Source organism: Octopus bimaculoides, chromosome 10 (assembly GCF_001194135.2).
Source record: "Octopus bimaculoides isolate UCB-OBI-ISO-001 chromosome 10, ASM119413v2, whole genome shotgun sequence".
NCBI classification, from domain to species: domain Eukaryota; kingdom Metazoa; phylum Mollusca; class Cephalopoda; order Octopoda; family Octopodidae; genus Octopus; species Octopus bimaculoides.
The window spans coordinates 52,643,564-52,663,464 of NC_068990.1; the positions used below are offsets into that span (position 1 = coordinate 52,643,564).

General features: G+C 36.4%; 1 protein-coding gene across 1 annotated transcript in view; it reads right to left on the bottom strand.

Moving 5' to 3' along the window:
- Positions 1–356: 356 nt before the first annotated feature.
- LOC106879658 (3-phosphoinositide-dependent protein kinase 1) overlaps positions 357–19,901 on the bottom strand; it is a 57,476-nt gene continuing 37,931 nt past the window's right edge. Inside the window, exons 2-7 of the mRNA XM_052971196.1 lie at positions 17,381–17,623; positions 12,287–12,329; positions 8,411–8,548; positions 3,695–3,839; positions 901–1,019; positions 357–574 (exon numbers count right to left, since the gene is read on the bottom strand). Of these exons, the coding sequence (XP_052827156.1) occupies positions 471–574; positions 901–1,019; positions 3,695–3,839; positions 8,411–8,548; positions 12,287–12,329; positions 17,381–17,623 (792 nt within the window). The 3' untranslated portion in view covers positions 357–470. The remainder of the gene's footprint in view (positions 575–900; positions 1,020–3,694; positions 3,840–8,410; positions 8,549–12,286; positions 12,330–17,380; positions 17,624–19,901) is intronic.

The following is a 19,901-nucleotide window of genomic DNA, read 5'->3' on the forward strand; positions in this document are numbered from 1 at the left end:
TATATATATATATATATATATATATATATATATATATATATATATATATCCATATGTGCACACACATACACCCATATGTATGCACACACATCCACATGCACGCGTGCAGTCATACGTATACACACACCTGTTGCTGCCCTTCATGTCAGTCTATAGCCATTTCCAAGCTTGACTTTTACATGAACTTTACAACAGCCAAACCTGAGAGCATCAAAGCGATGACATTGTTTTACATCTTAAAACACACAATGCCAACATGCAGAGGGTAACACACATCATTTTGTGGTCATTTTTGTATGCTTGCATGTGTCAGGTGTGTGTGCATTTCAAACTTCTACACACAATAGGTTTCCATACAGCTTTTTGCCATCAGTTTCACTCATAAACCATTGGTCCAACCAGTGCCATAGTGGAAGACACTTGCTGTCCACAGTGCCTGGAACTAAACCCTATAACATTTTAAAAATAACTCACCTGCTTGTACTCCTGCTGGTAAGTACTTCAGGTGACACATATTGAGCAGTGCCAACAAAAGACTTCCGGCGCTGAGAATGGCGGTTCTCCTTGCTGCCATCTAGAAAAATAAAATGATTTTTGTCTGTAATTATTGCAATATGGTTTCTTTGGTCACAAGAAGTTTCAATATATTTACCATTCCATATTACTGAATCTGAAAGACTAAAATCTTCCTTGGTAGGATGTGAATTCAGAAATACCTTCCACCAAAAAAAAAACAAATCAAATTTAAATTGGCAGACAAACATTAAACATCATAATAGCAGTAAAATCCTTGCTCTATTCCAACATTATATAACATTCAGAAGACAAGCACTGACTAGAACAATCTTGTTTGTTTCTGTTCATTCTAGACAAGTGACAACAATAATAATTCACATTTACCTGTGTTGGTATCTTCTTTATCTACATTCTCATCCTTCCCTAAGATTTTAGCTGATCCAAAGTCTGTGATCTGTATATGCATTTTTTCATTAAGTAATATATTTTCAGGTTTCAAATCCCTAAAATATTAAAACAAAATATCACAGAAAGTAAAATAATTCCACTGACTGTTTTTTTTTTTAAATTCTCTCTACAAAAAGCAAGTAGGCCTAACAAGATATACTAAAGCTATCTTGACCACAACAATTAGTAGTGTCTGCACTAAACTTTAGCATTAAATGGATGGGAAATAAATCTTCTAGAAAGGATACTGGTTTATTTCAGCAAATATTTGCAGAATGAACCCCACTAGTATAAAGTAATGAACCAGCATAGCGCCATAACATGCACTGGTGAGCAACAATGCCTGTGGTACCAATTTTGAGTTAGGTGGAAAGATTAGGAGTATGTTAGCTTATTTAAAATTGCAATATCAATGATAAGACTAATGTTGATCCTTTGGCTAGTTGACTAATACCTTTATTGGCTTGACAACCTACACTTGCTGAAATGATTACATGGGCTGAATATTTCAAATAGCGACTAAATTAGTACTTGTCAGATTAAGCACTGATGAGAACTACCTTTCTCAATATGATGTGATTAGAACCAATTACAATGGAGTACCTTTCATATCCAGAATAGATATGGTTTGGTTCAACCAAACCATTACGTTTCTTTAACTGTTACATCCTTACTGTCAACACATTCATCCATATCAATATGTACAATACTTCCTATCCTAAACCACATTCTAACTTTAACTAGATTAGATCAACAGCAGTTTAATGTCTACTTTCATGCTTGCATAGATCAGATGGAATTTGCCAAGGCAGGTTTTCTATGGCTGGATACCCTTCCTGACACCAATTATCACCAGTTTCCAAGCAAAGTAATATTTCCCAAGGGCTGGACATGCTTTCACAGAAGATTAGAAGTAAAGGATCTGCTGGAATCAAAATGATGCTTGTTTGCAACAATTGTGCAATATTAAAACAAGCACACCTAAACACTCACCCAGACACACACACAATTACACATATATGATGGGCTACAGTTTCTGTCAACCATATCTGCTCATAAGGCTTTGGTTAACCTGGGCTATAGAAAATACTTGTCCAAAGTACCATGAATGGGACTGAACCTGAAACCTATGTGGTTGAACAATGTATTTGGCAAAACCTTAAGTCTTTACAAAATTTACAATAAATTGGATTTTACTCTTAGTGTAGAGTCTTCCCATCAGCATATGTTTTGTTGATATTTAAAATAATGACAATTTAACACACATACACCCTTAAGTGTTTCATAAGTCTATCAGATTCATTTTTTCCCCTCTAGAACTTACTTAAAGCTACTGCTTTAAACATGGAACATCCCTTGTATGTGTGTGTAGATACGAATGTATATAAATGAAACACTGGCACATGTAAGATCTTGTATAGAAAAATATCTTAATGAATTAATTAGGCCTCTTTACATTTAGAAATTAAGTAGTCTTTGTTACCACAGGTAAATATATAATCCTTAAAGATTTGTATCAGGTCTCTAACAGAAAACATTGGAATGATAAATTTTGTAATGTGCTTTAATTCAAAGGAAACGGGATGATGCGATAACATTGTATATTTTTATATTTATTCCTTAATGTTGTAGAATGTATTTCCATAGTCGAAATGACAGCTATCAGACAAAATACCATTTACATCTAGTTATGTTCTTTTACATTTTATGTTCAAACCCTACAAAGGGTTTTTAACCTCTTAAGTCAATAAAATAATGAGTAGTTTAAGTACTTTGAAATAGACAGTTCAATGCTTCAGAAATTTGTTGTTTTATACCAAAGTTGAAAAAGGAGAAGATAACTTTTTAATCTATCAAAGTTTTCTAGTATGAATCTAGCTTGGGATATCCAAGTACATATCCAGAAATAAGACACCTCATTATGATAGTGCACCAAAGTGATTGAGAGGTAGAAAAATTATATTCTTAGTATTTCAATAGGTTTATAAGTTTATGTAGATTTTTTTTCTTTCTCTTTTTAAATCTTTTGCAGACTTCATTCAGTTATGCAACCCCATCTTCAGAAAACTTGCATCAACAAAAGCGGAAGTAAAATTGCAAGAAATTGTGAAAATATTAATGTCAAACAATCATTTAATGTCCATGATATTAAACAAGTATCATCACCAATGTCATCATGTAATGTCTGTTTTTCATGCTGGCATGTATTGGATCGTTTGACAGAATCTGATGGGCCCAAGGATTGCAATATGCTCCAGTATCTGCTTTGGAATGGTTTCTGTAACTGGATACCCTTCCTAATGCCACTCACTTTACAGTATATATTGAGTGCTTTTTTCATGTTACCAGTGTAAATGAAGTCACTACACAGCTTTACATTAGGAGATGAGTAAAGATGAGAGAAAGATCCAAAGCAGAACAGGTTTCTTGCTTACAGGACCTTACATGACTAAAACACATTTTAGAAAAGAGGGTGAAAGTGATTTGATGTAACTGTAAAGAGATGAAACCATGTGTCAGGTGGACCCTCAAAGGTATGAGGTGGGTAGAATTGAGTAGGGACAGGGATGTGGGTAGGTGAAGGCGGCAAGAAAGTATAGGGGGAGGGGAGGCAGGCAAATTGATTTTGTAAGCTTTTCATTCAACAATTCCAAGAAGAGACTGACAAAGTTATGGATTTCTATATTCTTGCATGGAATACAATACACACAAATATAGAATATAAACAAACCTGTGAATGATCCCTAAACCATTAAGATATTCCAGTGCAGTGACAATCTCTGCTGAGTAGAAGCAAGTGCTTTTCTCATCAAATGAGGATAATTTCCGCAAGTAATCCAATAGTTCTCCTCTACGAGCATAGCTGAGAACAAAATCTAGAGTAAAATTAAGGAAGATTATTGTAGATTACTTAAATTCAAGAATTTAAACAATTTAAATCTGATGTGTGTGTATACAATTATGGTGTATATCATGATAATCTTTCAAAGTCTACTTTTCCATGCAAGCATGGGTCAGACAAGATTTAAGGCAGACTTTCTTAACTGGATGCTGTTCCTGTCTCCAATCCCTACTTGCTTCCATGTAAGAAAATATTTTCCCATAGCTAGCTAGACATGTTTTGCATAGAAGGCTGGAAACAAACAATCATCCTTGTAATGTTAGACAGGGGCACAGTTTCCACCAAATAAATCCACTCACTAGACTTTGGTTGGTCTGGGGCTCTAGTAAAATACATGAAAGGTGTCACACAATAGAGCAGAACCCAAGACTGCATAGTTAGGAAACAAGCTTCTTAAGCACACAGCCACATCAGCATGTATGTGTGTGATCATAATTTAATGTCAGTCTTCCATGCTGGAATGGGTTGGGGGCTTGACAGAAGCTGGCAAGGCCAAGGGCCACACCAGGTTCCATAGTCTGTTTTGGCTTGGTTTCTACAACTGGAACCCCTTCCTAAAGCCAGTCACTTTACATTGTATACTTGGTGCTTTTTACACAGCACCAGTACCAGTTTTTTACATGGCACCTTGGTTTTAGGATCTCAATTCTGTTGTTGTGGGTATTCTTGAGTACAGCAATGCACTACACCAGCCCTCTGTCACCTTATTTTTAAGGCTCAGTGTTTTAAGATTGGCCTTCAATATTTTGGCCCATGTTTTCCTGGGTCTCCCTCTTCCACACCTTCCATCCATTTCAAGTGATTGGCACTTCTTTATGCATTAAGTGATTGGCATGTGCACACACACCACAATGTCTTTTCCATATTTACTGTCCAAGCAGTGTATATAATGCATTCAATAGATGCTTTTACAATAAAAGATATTCTTTCCATAGAAAAGTTCCTGATTAATGATCATATACTGAATCAAAGATGTAATGTTTTATCACCATTAAACAACTAGACCAAACAGCTGAATGGATTATTGAAATCCAAGTTCAAAGGTCTCTATTTCAAATCCTCTTTAAGCTTTCATTGTATATGTAGGTTGTAACATCTATACACCTCAGTTTGTTAGTTACTATCAGATCACCTGGAAATGCCAAATGGAATAAACTGGCATCCTAGTCAGAGAATTTTAAGGGTTTACTTTGTAATCTTTTATTAAAATGACTTCTTAACTAGCTTCTTGTTTGTTGGCTCTGATTTCTGGATTTCTGGATTCAAACTTGATCAAGTATATTTTTCACTCATACCCATAGTACTCATCATCATCTGCTTTCCATGCTGGCATGGGTTGAGCGATATGACTGAGGACAGGTGAGCCAGAAGGCTGTACCTGACTCCAATCTGATCTGGCAAAGTTTCTACAGCTGGATGCCCTTCCTAACACCAACCACTCCGAGAGTGTAGTGGGTGCTTTTACATGCCATTGACACAAGGACCAGTCAGGCGGTTCTGGCAATGACCACACTCAAAAGGTATTTTTTACATGTTACCTGCACAGGAACCAGTCTGGCGGCAATGGCAACAACCATGCTCAAATGCTGTTTCTCACGTGCCAATGAAGCGATGCTTACAACGATCACGCTTGAATGGTGCTTTTTACGTGCCATCGGCATGGGAGCCAATCTGCAGCCTTGTCAACGGTCAAGCTCAGGTCTGCTTTTAACGTTCCACTGGCATGAGTGCCAATCAGGTGGTACTGTCATCGGTCACGTCAGCGATTTTGATTTCACTTGCCTCAATAGGTCTTTGCAAGCAAAGTTTATTGTCCAATGAATGAGGGGTACTCATAAGTGGGCTGGCTACACTCACTGGCATAAGCCATGGTCTCACTTGGCTTGTTGGGTCTTCTCAAGCACAGCATATTGTCAAAGGTCTCAGTCACTATTCATTGCCTCGGTATGGCCCAATGTTCGAAGGTCGTGCTTCACCAGCTTATCCCAGGTTCTCCTGGGTCTACCTCTTCTACAGGTTCCCTGAACTGCTAGAGTGTGATACTTTTTCACACAGCTGTCCTCATTCATTCGCAACACACGACCATACCAGCGCAGTTGTCTCTCTTACACACCACAACTGATGCTTCTTAAATCCAACTTTTCTCTCAGGGCGCTTACACTCTGTCGTGTATGCACATTGACATTACACATCCAGAGGTGCATACTGGCTTCATCCCTTGCAAGCTTATGCATGTCCTCAGCAATCATGGCCCATGTTTCACTGTCATGTAGCATGGTTGTTCGTACATGTATCATACAGTCTACCTTTTACTCTGAGGCCCTTTGTCACCAGCAGAGGTAGGAGCTGTCTGAACTTTGCCCAGGCTATTCTTATTCTAGCAGCTACACTTTCAGAGCATCTACCCCTGCTACTGACTTGGTCCCCTAGGTAACAGAAGCTATTAACTACATGTAGTTTTTCTCCCTGGAATGTGACAGAAGCTGTTCTCTGCACATTTTCAATGTTTATAGCACCTGAGCATTTACCACACACAAAAACTATCTTCCCAGTCAGCCTTCCTTTGATATTGCTGCACCTCTTATGTGACCATAGCTTACACTGGGTACATCTTATGGAGTTTTTACCTACGCCTTTTCTACAGATTGAGCACGGCCATCTACCTGAAGGGATCTGTGGTTTGTTTGCCTTCCTACTTATTAAGACTTTGGTTTTAGCTAAGTTGACTCTAAGGCCCTTCGATTCTAATCCTTGCTTCCACACCTGAAACTTTTTCTAGTTCTGATAGTAACACAGCAATTAGAGCAAGGTCATCAGCATAGAGGAGCTCCCAGGGGCATTCTATCTTGAATTCTTCTGTTATTGCCTGGAGGACTATGATGAATAAGAGAGGGCTGAGGATTGATCCTTGGACCCGTACCCCTACCCGGAATTCTTCACTGTACTCGTTGCCAACACTCACCTTACTGACAGCGTCTCTGTACATAGCTCGCACAGCTCTCACTAACCATTCATGTATCCCTAGTTTCCTCATTGACCACCAGATAAGGGATCAGGGGACCCTGTCAAAGGCTTTCTCCATGTCAACGAAAGCCAGGTACAGAGGTTTATCTTTGGCTAGGTATTTATCCTGCAGCTGTCTTACCAGACTGACTCTCTCCCTAATTAGTTGGGTTATGACCATCTCGGTGACCTTCATTACCTGATCCAACAACTTGATACCTCTGTAATTATTTGTATCTAAAGAGTCACCTTTACCTTTGTAGCAGTTGACTATGGTGCTGCTACACCAGTCAGTGGGTATGATTTCTTTATGTATCACCTAGTTAACTATATAAGTGACTAGACTATAGCTGACACTGCCAGATATTTTGAGCATCTCTGCGGTGATTCCTGATGGGCTGGGGGCTTTCCCCGTCTTCATACCCTTAATTGCTTTATCTACCAAGATATTGTCAATTCAGATAGCTGGTCCCTCTGTTGGGTTGGCATTCGGCAGACTCTCTTTCTCCCATTCAGTCTCTTTATTTAGCTACCTTTCATAGTGGCGTCTCCAAACCTCTCACTTTGCAGCCTCGTTTAATGCAAGTGAACCATCATCCATGCAGACACATTTCTCTCCTACGACATCATGATTCTCTCTCACACACTGTCTTGCAACACAAAGATGAAATAAGTAGCACTATTGTATTAGGTTAGGTTAAATAAAACCTAACAGGTCATAAAAAGAAAGAAATAAGGATCACATATATGAAGTAATCTTTATTTCTTTCTTCTGAGATATGTAGACATACATGAACAATCAATGAAAATTTATGTTTATATCTCTCACTCTCTCCTACATTAATAATAGTACAAGTGTTGGTTCTGATTTTACTGGCCCAAAATTTTTATAAACCTCACACAATATAGAATGACAAAACCATCAATTGGAAAGAAAGAACTAAATATTTTTGAAAAGGTTTAAAAAACAAAGTCAATTTAATGAATAAGTTTCTTAATGTTTAACTATGTGTTAGTAACTGTGTGTTAGATATTTTCTATGATTAAATGGTCATTTGACACTTAAAAATCTTTTACATTGTTATGTTGCATCTATTTATTTTGGAGAAACTTCATGGATTGCCTTTGGCATAACTGAACAAGTTTCCTTAGGAGACAAAAAGTACAAGACTATTGGAGGTTGAAGCAAGTAAAAAGATACTATAACATGTCAGTAAGATGAAGCCCAGGGTCAGAATCATTATAAAGGAATGGTAAGAAAGATAGTGAGAAGTAATGGATTGTGTAAAACAGAGTGATGAGATAATGGAAGATAGAAGAGATGACAAATGAGAATTATGATTAATGGTACAAAAAGAACTAGAAAAGTTAGCCAATCAAAGTAGATAACAGGCATCATCGTTATTTCAATGGAGTAATGTACATTAGAGGGAATGTTGAGAAATTAGAGAAGTGAAAATGTAGAGAGAGAGGATGGATTCATGAAACAATAACTATATCGCAAGAAGTAGTAGCTAGGGTTATCACATTATTGAAGGATACATAATCTGTCAGTGTCTTGAAAGGTATAGTACAACCGTATAAAAAATGGATGGTTGATTCTGGCCAACACTTCTTTTTCTCTCATAACATATTGCGTTTTTTTCTCTCGTAGGATGTGCTTTTTCTCCAACACTTTGACTGAAAAGGAAAACAAAATATAATTACCAAATCAAAAAAAAAAAAAAAAAAAAAACAGACTTAGAAGAATAAAAATCAATATAAGATATCGAATGGACAAAATTTGAAACTTTATAAGTGTCAGAAATATTGGTTGAGTGAAAGTTCTTTCCACATCTCAAATTTTCTTGATTGCTTTTCATTCTCTACAAGAATCACACCTACATTATCACCTTTACATTGTTTAAATTTATCAATTCAAAAATTCAGAGAAACTGGAACATTTTTTTTTTTAGCATTTGACCATCCTTATAGCTCTTGTTCTTTACATTTTAGTTTTTAAAATAGTGTCCTAAGGCTTGGAACATAAGTTTCCATATTATTGAAGCTATCTGGCTGCTACAATAGCACACTTGATATAACTTTCTAAATTAGAAAAATTTTAGTGAAATCATTTGATGGGAACATGTCACTGCAGTGGTTATAAACCATATTTTATATGGAGACAGTGAAGAAGCAATATAGAATCTATCAACAGACCTGCTAAATGTTCTCAGACAAAACCACACTTCCTGCTTGTCAAACAACTATTTGTTTTTTGGAGTTCAAGACATTATGGGCTTCTTCATGTCTACATCACCTTTATTGTTAGACTGAGTGGCAACGAGGGTGAGTAAATAAGTGGGTGAGATCAATATTCTGTAACTGAAACTAGCAACAATGAACAAGGGAAAGGGACATGAGGGTTATAAAAGAAGTGAGAGACATTTCGAAATGGTTGCAACAGACTGCCTCCAGACTGAAACTTAAAATATGTTAAATTATTACCTTAGTTTCATTTAAACACGAAAGCCATCAGTAACGGTGTAACTTCACCTTCAGTGGCACTCACCATTTCATTTCCACAATATATTAGTGTCTAGTGTCTTACATACATCCAACATAGTTAAATAGCTTACTGCAAAAGTGGGAGGTGTTTATACCTTGAAAGTAAAGCAACTTGAATTCAATTCTAGATGTCAGCACATTTAACAAAGAGGAGGGAAGAATAGGGCAACAAGCAGCTCAGGGTTATAGTGAAAGACGTCCAGCAAGTCTATAAAATGTAATGTGCCACTGGTCTCTATATTGAGCAACTAAGAGTCTATTGATGACAAAAATAAAACTAGTTTGCCACGAGAATCTATGCCAAAGTCAGTCTAGACAATATAAAATGCACACACACCCACGTGTATGTGCAAGAACATTGAATTATATGAACTTAAATATGTAGAGAATAAATTAATAATAAAGTTATAGAGAAACTGTAACAGCTTGTGAGAGTCACAATAGATTAAGAGACCACCCACACCACCACACGTTAACAAACATAAATCTCAATCATTATACTAGGTCTGTCAACACAGTGCAACTGCAGTCTGACTGCAGTACAAGCTAGCTGTTAACTGACCAACAGTTCACACTTAAAGGGAATGGTACACTAATAGCATGCCAGGAATTCAGATAATAGCAATATAAATATTTGAAAAAAATCAAGTATTTTATTTAGTGACAGGCTCCAATGCACCATAGCAGTTGACAATCTGTTTAGCAATCTAAATTCAAAATAGTATTAGGAAAACATGGACACTATGCTAACTGTGCTAGGTGGTATCAAAAAATCGCAGGACTAATCCTGTGGTGCGTCAACAAATGGCACACTGTTGCACATGCAGTGAGAGCTAGCAATGGCTTTCATAAGGCAGTGTGCTGAATTACATCACTGTGTTTACTTCACAAGTTGTGATCACGTGTATGTTGTAATCTGCAATTTTGTGATGGACAGGAACAGAAAGCCAATGTGAAATTTTGCATTAAACTTGGGAAGTTTGCTACAGAGACATCGAGTATGCTTTGGCAAGCGTACAGTAATGAGGCAATGGGTCGTACACAATGTTTTGAATGGCACGGGTACTTCAAAAGCAGAACAACATCCCTGGAAGATGACAAGCAATCTAGAAGACCTGCCACAAGTGTCACCCTTGGAATTGTGCATCGAGGATTTGTCCCTCAGGATCAGACCATCAACTGAGATTTCTACTGTGACATTTTGAAGCATTTGACCAAGGATATTTGGTGAAAGTGACTGGATCTGTGGAACGCAAAGAATTGGATTCCTCACAACAATGCACCCAGTCTCTGAGCTCTCCTCACTCGTGAATTTCTCGCCAAAAACCACATGATATTGCTTTCGCAGGCACACTATTTGCCAGATTTAGCATGTGGACTTCCATTTCTTCTCCAAGATGAAAATGCAACTCAAAAGTTGCAGCTTTAACACAGTTGTCAAAATCCAGAGTGAATAGCAAGCAGTCCTTGACTTGTTTATGGAAAACGAATTCCAGGCTGGATTTCAAAAGTGGCAGGAACACTGGGACCAGTGAATTGCTGCGCAAGGTGACTATTTCAAAGGAGATGATGTTAAAATTAAGGTAAATAAGTTTTTTTTTGCTGAAACTTTTTAACATCACCTTGTAACAAATCTGTAAATGAACCCTAAAGACAACATATCACAGTATATTTGATGGTTTATTCTATCTTTCTAGGAATTTCAGTTGGAGTATGAACACACAAATCAACACTGAGGATTACATTAAACTTATTTCAACAGCCTCAATAAGATAAACAGCAAACTAGACCAGACCATGTAAAGCATTCTCTTTTTTGTTTCTTGTTTTCTTCCTTCTCTACATCAATGACTAACCTGCTACCACATCCAACAAGGACATGACCTTACACTCCTCCTCCACTTAAGCAGATATAACCTTACATGCCTCAATCATCTACACCAAACCTTCATAGATTCCATAAACAAAGACCTTGAGAGAACCCCACTGTGGGGTCATACCAACCTTATTTCTTTTAGCATTAAAAAAAAAAAAAAAGATAATTTAAGCACTACTCATAACAAAAAACACCACTGCACCACTTTCTCCCAACTAACCATGAACAGTATTTAGCTAGATCCCTTACAGTCACTCTCTAAATGCTGGGCTTCACAACCATTGAAAATCTCTTCTGGCAAAAAGAAGATCCTTAGAATAGCTAGGACCACTTCTGAAAAACTGGTTTTTCTCTGCAGGGCCAGAAAACATTTTAAGTTATCAGTGGCTGATATTCTACAAGACTCAAGTGATGCCCACAACTGGCACCATGCTGCTGCTAAAAACATCCTGGATCGCATCCAGAGAAGTGTCATTCATCTCATCCAATCACTAGCCAAGATTTATTCCAGCCTCTGACCCATAAGAATGCAGTTTCTTCTGTCTTTTCTATCATTACTATAAAGATAACTGTTCCATGTTATGGCTGGTCTCATTTCTCCACACTTCAGGCACCCAGGATCTACTTGTTAATCTTGGTGTACCCTACACCTTTGATTCCCACAAACTATTATGCCCAGTCCTTTCTCCCCAGAACATCAGCTCTCTGGAATCTTTTCCAGTTATCAGTATAAACAGCATTAATGGTATCAAACTCACGAGAACTGGATAATACTTCTTCCTCCAGACTCAACAAATAAAATAATGATCCTTTGATTCTACAATCTACCATCCTGTATATTTGTGGTGGCAGGGAATCATCCCCAAACATTTATCTGTTTAGGGAAATGCCAAAGCAAGCAGCCATCAATTTTTTTAACTCATTATAGAAAATATTTCAAAACATACACAAAAAAGTAACACCATTTTATTAAATATAGGCATTATATGAACATACTTGCATATTCTTTTTCTGTGTTGATCTCCTTGGCCAAATATACCTGAAGATATAAAAGTAAAATTGAAATTAGTTATAAAGTGATCTAATTTTATGTTTTATTAGAATTTAATCCTGATATATAATTCCCATCATAATCGATGACTTCCTTCCATCTAGTCATCAGTTTTTTAAAATTCCATTGGTGAAAAACTCATTTGGTTTTGATGAGAAAGAAGAGAAGTCAGTTTCAACCTCTTTGGGCCTTTGGAGTACTAATCCATCTAAATGATTCTTTAGGCTTCAAAATATATGGTAATCAGGAGTGAGGTTGAGGGAATAAGGCAGGTGAGAGATTTTTTCCTAGCCAAGTTCTCGATTTTTTTCTGATGTAATTTGTGCATTATCATGATGAAACCCCACACCCTTATGATTCACCAATACAGGCTTTTTCCCCTCAGAGCAGCATCCAAATGCTCTAATTGTTAGTAATAGGTGTGGGCAGTAATTGTTGCGTTAGCTGGTAGCAGCTCAAAGTGGAGGACTCCAGTACAATCCTGCGAAACAAAGAATCATTTTTGCATGGTGTCCTTTTTTAGGTTGTGACTTGGCTTGTACTCTACAACTAAGACATTGCCTGAATTGCTTAACATTTTCATAAAAAATCTATTTTTCATCAACAGTCACTAATCTGTCCAAAAATGGTGCAATACGTTCACGAGAGCGAAGAGATGAGCGTATGTCCACTCGTGATTCTTAGTTGGCTTCCGTCAAACCATGGGGAACCCATTTTCTGAGTTTGGGCACCTTTCCAAGCTGCTGAAGATGCCAGTGAACAGTTGAATGGTTTGAATTGAGCTTGCTTGCGAATTCTTCAACTGACACAGCATTATCCTTCTGAAGCTCTGACAAAAGAAGCTAATCCTCAAATTCAACAGGGCGTTGTATTTGTGGCCTCTCTCTTAGGCTGAAATCACCATTTTTGAACTCTGCAAAACATCTGCAACTTCTTTCATTGTAGAAATAGATATTTTAGATTGTTTCTGCAGCACTGTTTCCCTTTTTGAACTTGCATTATGTGCCTTAAATGCTCCTTCAATACGTTCATCTTTGAGGGGTTAATATTAGTAATTAATTCAGTCAGATTATTCTGTAAAAAGAAATTATGCTAATTAAAAGGCTTCTAAATTCATGAGTATCAATCAATACCATTTGACATTTCGGACATTATTAATGGGATGACTTGATATATGAAGGGGTTGTAACATGGTCATATGAGATATCACCGTATAAAAGGGATCTATTAAGAGTGCTGAACTAATGCCCTTAAGGGCAATAAGTGAGATTTTGTGAAAGAGGAAGTTACTCAACAAATCATAGGGACAATAATCAATGAGTTTAGTGTTAAGAAACTGCTGGAGGAGGTCCCACCTTCTAGTAAACCTAATAAAGTAGGTTTACCCTGAAATATTTTCTATCTGGCAAGAGCAGCAGTAGCCATCATATCCAACACAGAACTTGTGACTTGCTGCTACATCTGGCTAAACAACGAACAGCTACTTTGTTCTTTGATAACACATGCAAACCTGCATGTACAAGTGACCCTACAATAGCTCTTTGGTCTGCAATTTGCACACCAGAATCCAAGTCCTATCAGAAGTTCAAAAAATTAAAAAAAGTCGGAGAGAGATACCATTACAGAATGGCCCTACATGTACATAAAATTATGGTGATGCCATAAATTTTTGAGAAGTAAATAATTTTTTAGTTGGTGGTTGAATTATGTAGAGATGGAGGTATGGATACGCATTCATCCAAACCTTCCAGAGAAGATATATTTCCATCTTTCCAAGTAATTTTCAAAATTGCCAACAATAAACAGTATTTCAAAATGACAACCACAAAAAGTACATTTTTTTGCATTTCTAAAATCATCTTTCCAAAGAAAGATGTAGCTCCTAGATATAAATATTCTGTAATGCATGAGAGGCCTGGAAATTAGAATTGTGGAACCAAAACAACTGTCAAAAAATTCCTATAATCACTGGAAAGTTAGTCATTTACATGTATTGAAGAGAACCAAATTAGGAAATATGGAATATGTTTCATGAAATTCAATTTTCAGTTATACATCCATACTCCTTTAAGGGCAAATAACAACTATATCCCACCCCTTCATCTATTTAGTTATTTCCCTTGTCTCCAATTATCCCAATATAGCTCTCTATGACAATAATTGTCTGAGTGTTTGTGACTTTAAATCATTTCCAATTGCACCCATTAGGTAAGGCCTAGACACTTTTTCTGTTTTCCAAAAGTATGAAATACTAATCTCGTCATGGTTTCTATGGCTGGATCACTTTCCTAACATCAATCATTTTATGGAGTGTACTGGGTGCCTCTAATGTGGCACCAGCACCCATGAGCCCACAGAACAGGGATCTCTCAGCTGACAGAGGAACATGCCTGTATGTATAGAAGGACATAATTTTATTTAGCTTGACAGGTCTCCTCAGGCACAGTAAATTTCCAGAAATCTCAGTCCCTTGTCATCTTTTCAGTGAGGCTAAGCATCTGAAGATCCTTTCTCAGCACTTTGTCCTGTCTTCCTGGGTCTACTCCTTCCATATGTTCCCTCTACAGTTAGAGATCGGTACTTCTTTATGCAGCTGTACTCATCCATAACATCACATGATCATACCAGTGCAGTCTTCTCTCTTGCACACCAATCTGGTGCTTCGTATACCCAATTTTTCTGTCAAATCACACTTTGTCATACATGCACACTGACATTATCCATTGAGTGGAGCATGCTGGACTCATTTCTTTTAAGCCTTCGTATGTCCTCTGTAGTCACAGCTCATGTCTCACTACCATGTAGCATAGCTGTTTGTACACAGGCATCATACAATCTGCCTTTCACTCTGAGAGAGAGGCCATTTGTTACCAACAAAGGTAGCAGCTCTCTAATCTTTGCACAGCCCATTCTTATTCTACCAACTACATTCACAGAGCTTTCTCCTCCACAACTAACTTGGCCACCTAGATAATGGAAACTATCTACAACTTCTAAGGACATTTCAGGGAGTCCATTTTCTGCACATTCCTAGTGTTTATTGTACCTGCATATCTGCCACACACAAAGACAACTTTCTCTGTTAATCTTCCTGTGATACTGCTGCACCTATTATGTATCCATAGTTTGCACTGGGTACATTGTATATGTATTTTTTTCATTCATTTCAGCTATGAAGCTCTTGTCATGATAAAGGATTTTGTAACTGAACCATAAATATTATGGCATTACATCTGATACAGTATGTATGTATATACACTCCAGATAAAGATAATAGTGGTCATGGTAATGTCTGCGTAGAGGATCAATTGGAGCTGAACTTAAATGTTATGCACCATCAATAAGTAAATCTGATAATGTTTATGTGGCATACATTCCTAATCCAAACTGTTTAACCATCAATTTTTGACCTATGTCAGACCATTAGTTAAATGTAGCATTGAATAATGGCCATCCATCATTCCAAGAGTTAAAAAATAACACCTAACTACACTTTTTGCATATAAACTATAGACGAAGTGAATTTCAATCAAGTGGTTTGAGTAAAGAAGAGATAAGTTTATAAAACTTGCTTCCTGGCTGCTACAGAGGATAACAAAAAAATACAAAACAAAGAATGTATTGTAGTAAGTTAAATTAGTGCAATCATGTGCACGTGCCAGTCCTAATCTTGCCTGTCTGCCTGATCATCCCTGTTCTAAGTCATCTCTTTCAGTTTCCATTATGATCCATATCTATGTTATACATCTATTTGACTCATTTTCTTGTCTGTTACTAGAACCTTCATGTCAATCTTTTGTCTATGTGATATCAATATTTCTATGTCTATTGATACCTCTCCCTCTTTTACTACCAATATTTCATTGTCTCCAACAAGTCACAGAAACAATAGCACTCCCACCCACCGGCCATTCAATCAACTTCATTACTAGAAATTTTAATTCCTTTTACAGTTTTAGCAACATAAAATTGCAAAAATAGAAATATCACTCCCACTACCACCAAAAAAAAAAAATGCATATTTTATGTAGGAGGGACTTCATTTTTGCTGGAAGTGATGTCTTTACAAAAGGGAGGTGTTGTTGATAAGTAACATTCAAGTTATAGGTGTTGTAGTAGTAGTAAGGAGAAAAGGCTGAATCTGATATGTGGGGCTTATAAAATATTTTTGGAAGACATATAGTGGTTTACAGAATATTAAGGACAGTGATTTCTAAAGGAAGAGCTAATAGGTGAAGAGATGTAAAATATGGAACCATTGTCAGGTATACGTGATAATCATAGCCAACTACTGTAAAATATTTAATCAATACCACTGTACCATCTTCGACTAACAAGCAAAGAATAAAGATTCATGAAAAAAATGCTTTCAACTGAAGAGTTAATTAGAAGCTCAGCTTTTGTAAGGTCGTGACAGAGTGAGAGGGTTCAAAGAATTGCTAGATAAAGTAGATTCTGGTCAGTTGTGCTTCAGTAAAAAATACAATGTTGAGGTAACTGAGTAAATATTTGAAAGCAGTCCGCTAAGTCCAGCATTTAACCATTGCAAAGCTGCATCAATCATCCGTGTTCCATGCTGGCATCAGTCAAATGGCTTCACAGGATCCTATGAGTCCAAGGATTGCATCCTACTTCAATGTCTACTTTGGCATGGTTTCTATGGCTGGATGCCCTTCCTTATACCAACTATAGAGTGTGTACTGGGTGTTATTTTCATGCTACCAGCACTAGTGAGGCTACCACACAGTTTGCTAGATTACGAGACCTAAGAGAAGGGGCCAGAGAAGAACAGATTTCTTGGTGTAGAAGGGCCACATAGCTACTCACATTTTAGAAGAGAAAAATAGAAGTGATAGAGTTTTTCTTTTTATGTGGATCTTCAAGGTATGAAGCAAGTATAAGTATCTGCAAGAATGAATGTGAACATATCAGAGGTTATGTGCACTAGCAGAGAAATGTGAATACATGTCATGGTAATATAGATTTGTCAAATGACAAGCAACACTGAAATCTTAAATGTATTGAAAAGGATAACTTACGGTTGAAAAGGATCCTTCCCCAATAACTTTTCCAAATATGAAATCATTGGGGGTCTTCTTGCCAGATGGCCTCTTGGCAAGGGTGGTGGGTGGGTCTACAGAGTGGTCCTTGGACATTCGAGTTGGCCCAGCAGAGACTAGTGGAATTGGTGCTTGAGCTGTAGTCGGGGGATACACCTTGGTTTTTGGTTTAGAACAAACACTGTTGGTTGTTTGGGATCTCTGTGACACCAGGCTAACGGACTAAAGTTAAATATATATATATATATATACAGATATATAAGTAAAACAATTTCAGATTTATATAGATTTATTTTAATAAAAACATTTTAAATATTAACAATTTACTTCAAATTTCATCTTTGTAAGATCATCAAACCCCTCAGCTGATTTATACAAGGGAGATGACAGAGTGTGTGTGTGTGTGTGTGTGTGTGTGTGTGTGTGTGTGTAAAAGCATGAATGTCATTTCCACTTCATACAAAATCAGCTGAGCTGGAAAAAAAAACACCTCAAAATTGATGTCTTGCTTACATTCCCTGTAAACCATGTTTTGTAGCAATATGTTTTTGAAGTTTAATGGAATGAAAAATCCTTTACTTGAAAAACAATTAAGGGTTGGTGATCAAAAGAACCAAGCTGTGAAATGTTTCACATAAGTACTTGTTCAACTGGTACCAGCATGGAAAAATAGATGTTAAAGGAACAAGTTGGATGGCATTTGAAAAAGAGATTAGTTACTATTTGTAGCAGGTTGAGTGATGTTGTAGGAAGTTTGCATATTGGTTCCTCTAACAGATAATAGTGTGGAAGCTGTTTATTCTGGTAATTTAAGAAACATTTTTCTATGATGATCATAAAATTGACTATTTTGGAGTTTGGGTAGTCTAATTTTACCCCTGTTGGAAAATTATGGCAGATCACTAGGAGAGAAATAAATTGCAGAACCTGTAAAAATCTTTGGCACAAAACAAATTTTGAGGGAAAGAATGTAGACAATTTCATTAATCCAGTATTTAACTGGTATTTACTTTATCAATCAGAATGTTAAAATGCATGAACCAAGTGCTGCTAGTTTTTAAATTTAGTTCTAAAAATTTTTTATAGAATTCAGAGCCAGCACTGGAAGTTAAAATGTTTCATAAACAAATACATCCATGTAGCAGGTGCAGGTTCTCAATTCTATAGAAAATCTATAGAGACAAATTTAAAAGTGAAAATACTACGTTTCTAACATAAGGAAAGATAATATTGACTTGTAAACCTGTAATATAAACTGATAGTACATTATAATTGCAAAATAAAATTAATAAAATTAATTGCCAGCAATTAATAAGTACTGCAGGTATATGTGATACTATTCTTTATGGCAATCCTGTGTTAACAATTTAAAAACGTGTTAGAAGCATTAATTATTTTTAAAAATGGTTATCAGTATACAAAAAAATTTTTTAATATATATTATTAGCATATTTAATGTTAGAAACAGAGTCAAGACTATTGAAAAATTGCAAGACGCAACGAAAATAAAAATAAGAAATAAGTGGAAATTTTACCGGTGAGTGTGTTAAATTTTAAGGCACAATAAGAAAATGACTCTCCCCAGACACAACAGAATAATGCTAGAAACAATTTAGCGGTAAATAATATTGGGGTTATAACCCAAAATATGTTTGGCAATGCAGTATGTAGTTACTATGAAAGGTTTTGTAATGTTCATAATTAGGGAGGGTGTCTCATTTATGTGTAGTGATTGTGTGAATGCAACTGTTAAAGTTGTCCCTAATTGAGACGTTTTTAAAGGTCTTTGTTCACGGAAAGGGTTAATTTCTTCTAGGACTCATCATCATTTAATATCTGTTTTCCATAGTGGCATGACCCAAGAAAATTATGATCCTCTGGATCTATTGGATTAAAGTTGATTTATTTTTGGAGCTCTGATTATGTAGGTAATGTACTGTAAGATGGTAGTAATAATTAAAGTAGAGGTAGGTAACAGAAAATTAAGGTCATACACTATAACATGGGTGAAACCAGTGTGAAGTATGGAGGATGGATCTATCTCAAATTATCCAGTTGCTTATCCCTGCTCCCACCAGAAGTAATTTTCAGAAAGAATTAAAAAAATGCAAGGCACATCTATTCTCTAACATTCACATCCATTCCAATAGTCTATAAAAGAACAAAAAAAAAAATGAAATTTCAACAATCCAAACTTTTGGTCGAACTGCTGCAACTGCATATTAACTAGCGGTATCACCACTGCATTCAGTTTTGCTAACAAAGAAAACTAATTAAACATTAAAACACTAATGATAGACTGACACAAAGAGGTTGGTGGGAGGAAAAACCAGATATGAATACACACACACAAACACATAGAGCCTACATCAGCACAGCTGTTTAAATTGTTTACATTTCTGTACATACAAACTTTTAAAACCTAATAAACAAAGATGCAATACCAACTGATTTATATATATATATATATATATATATATATATATATATAATATATATA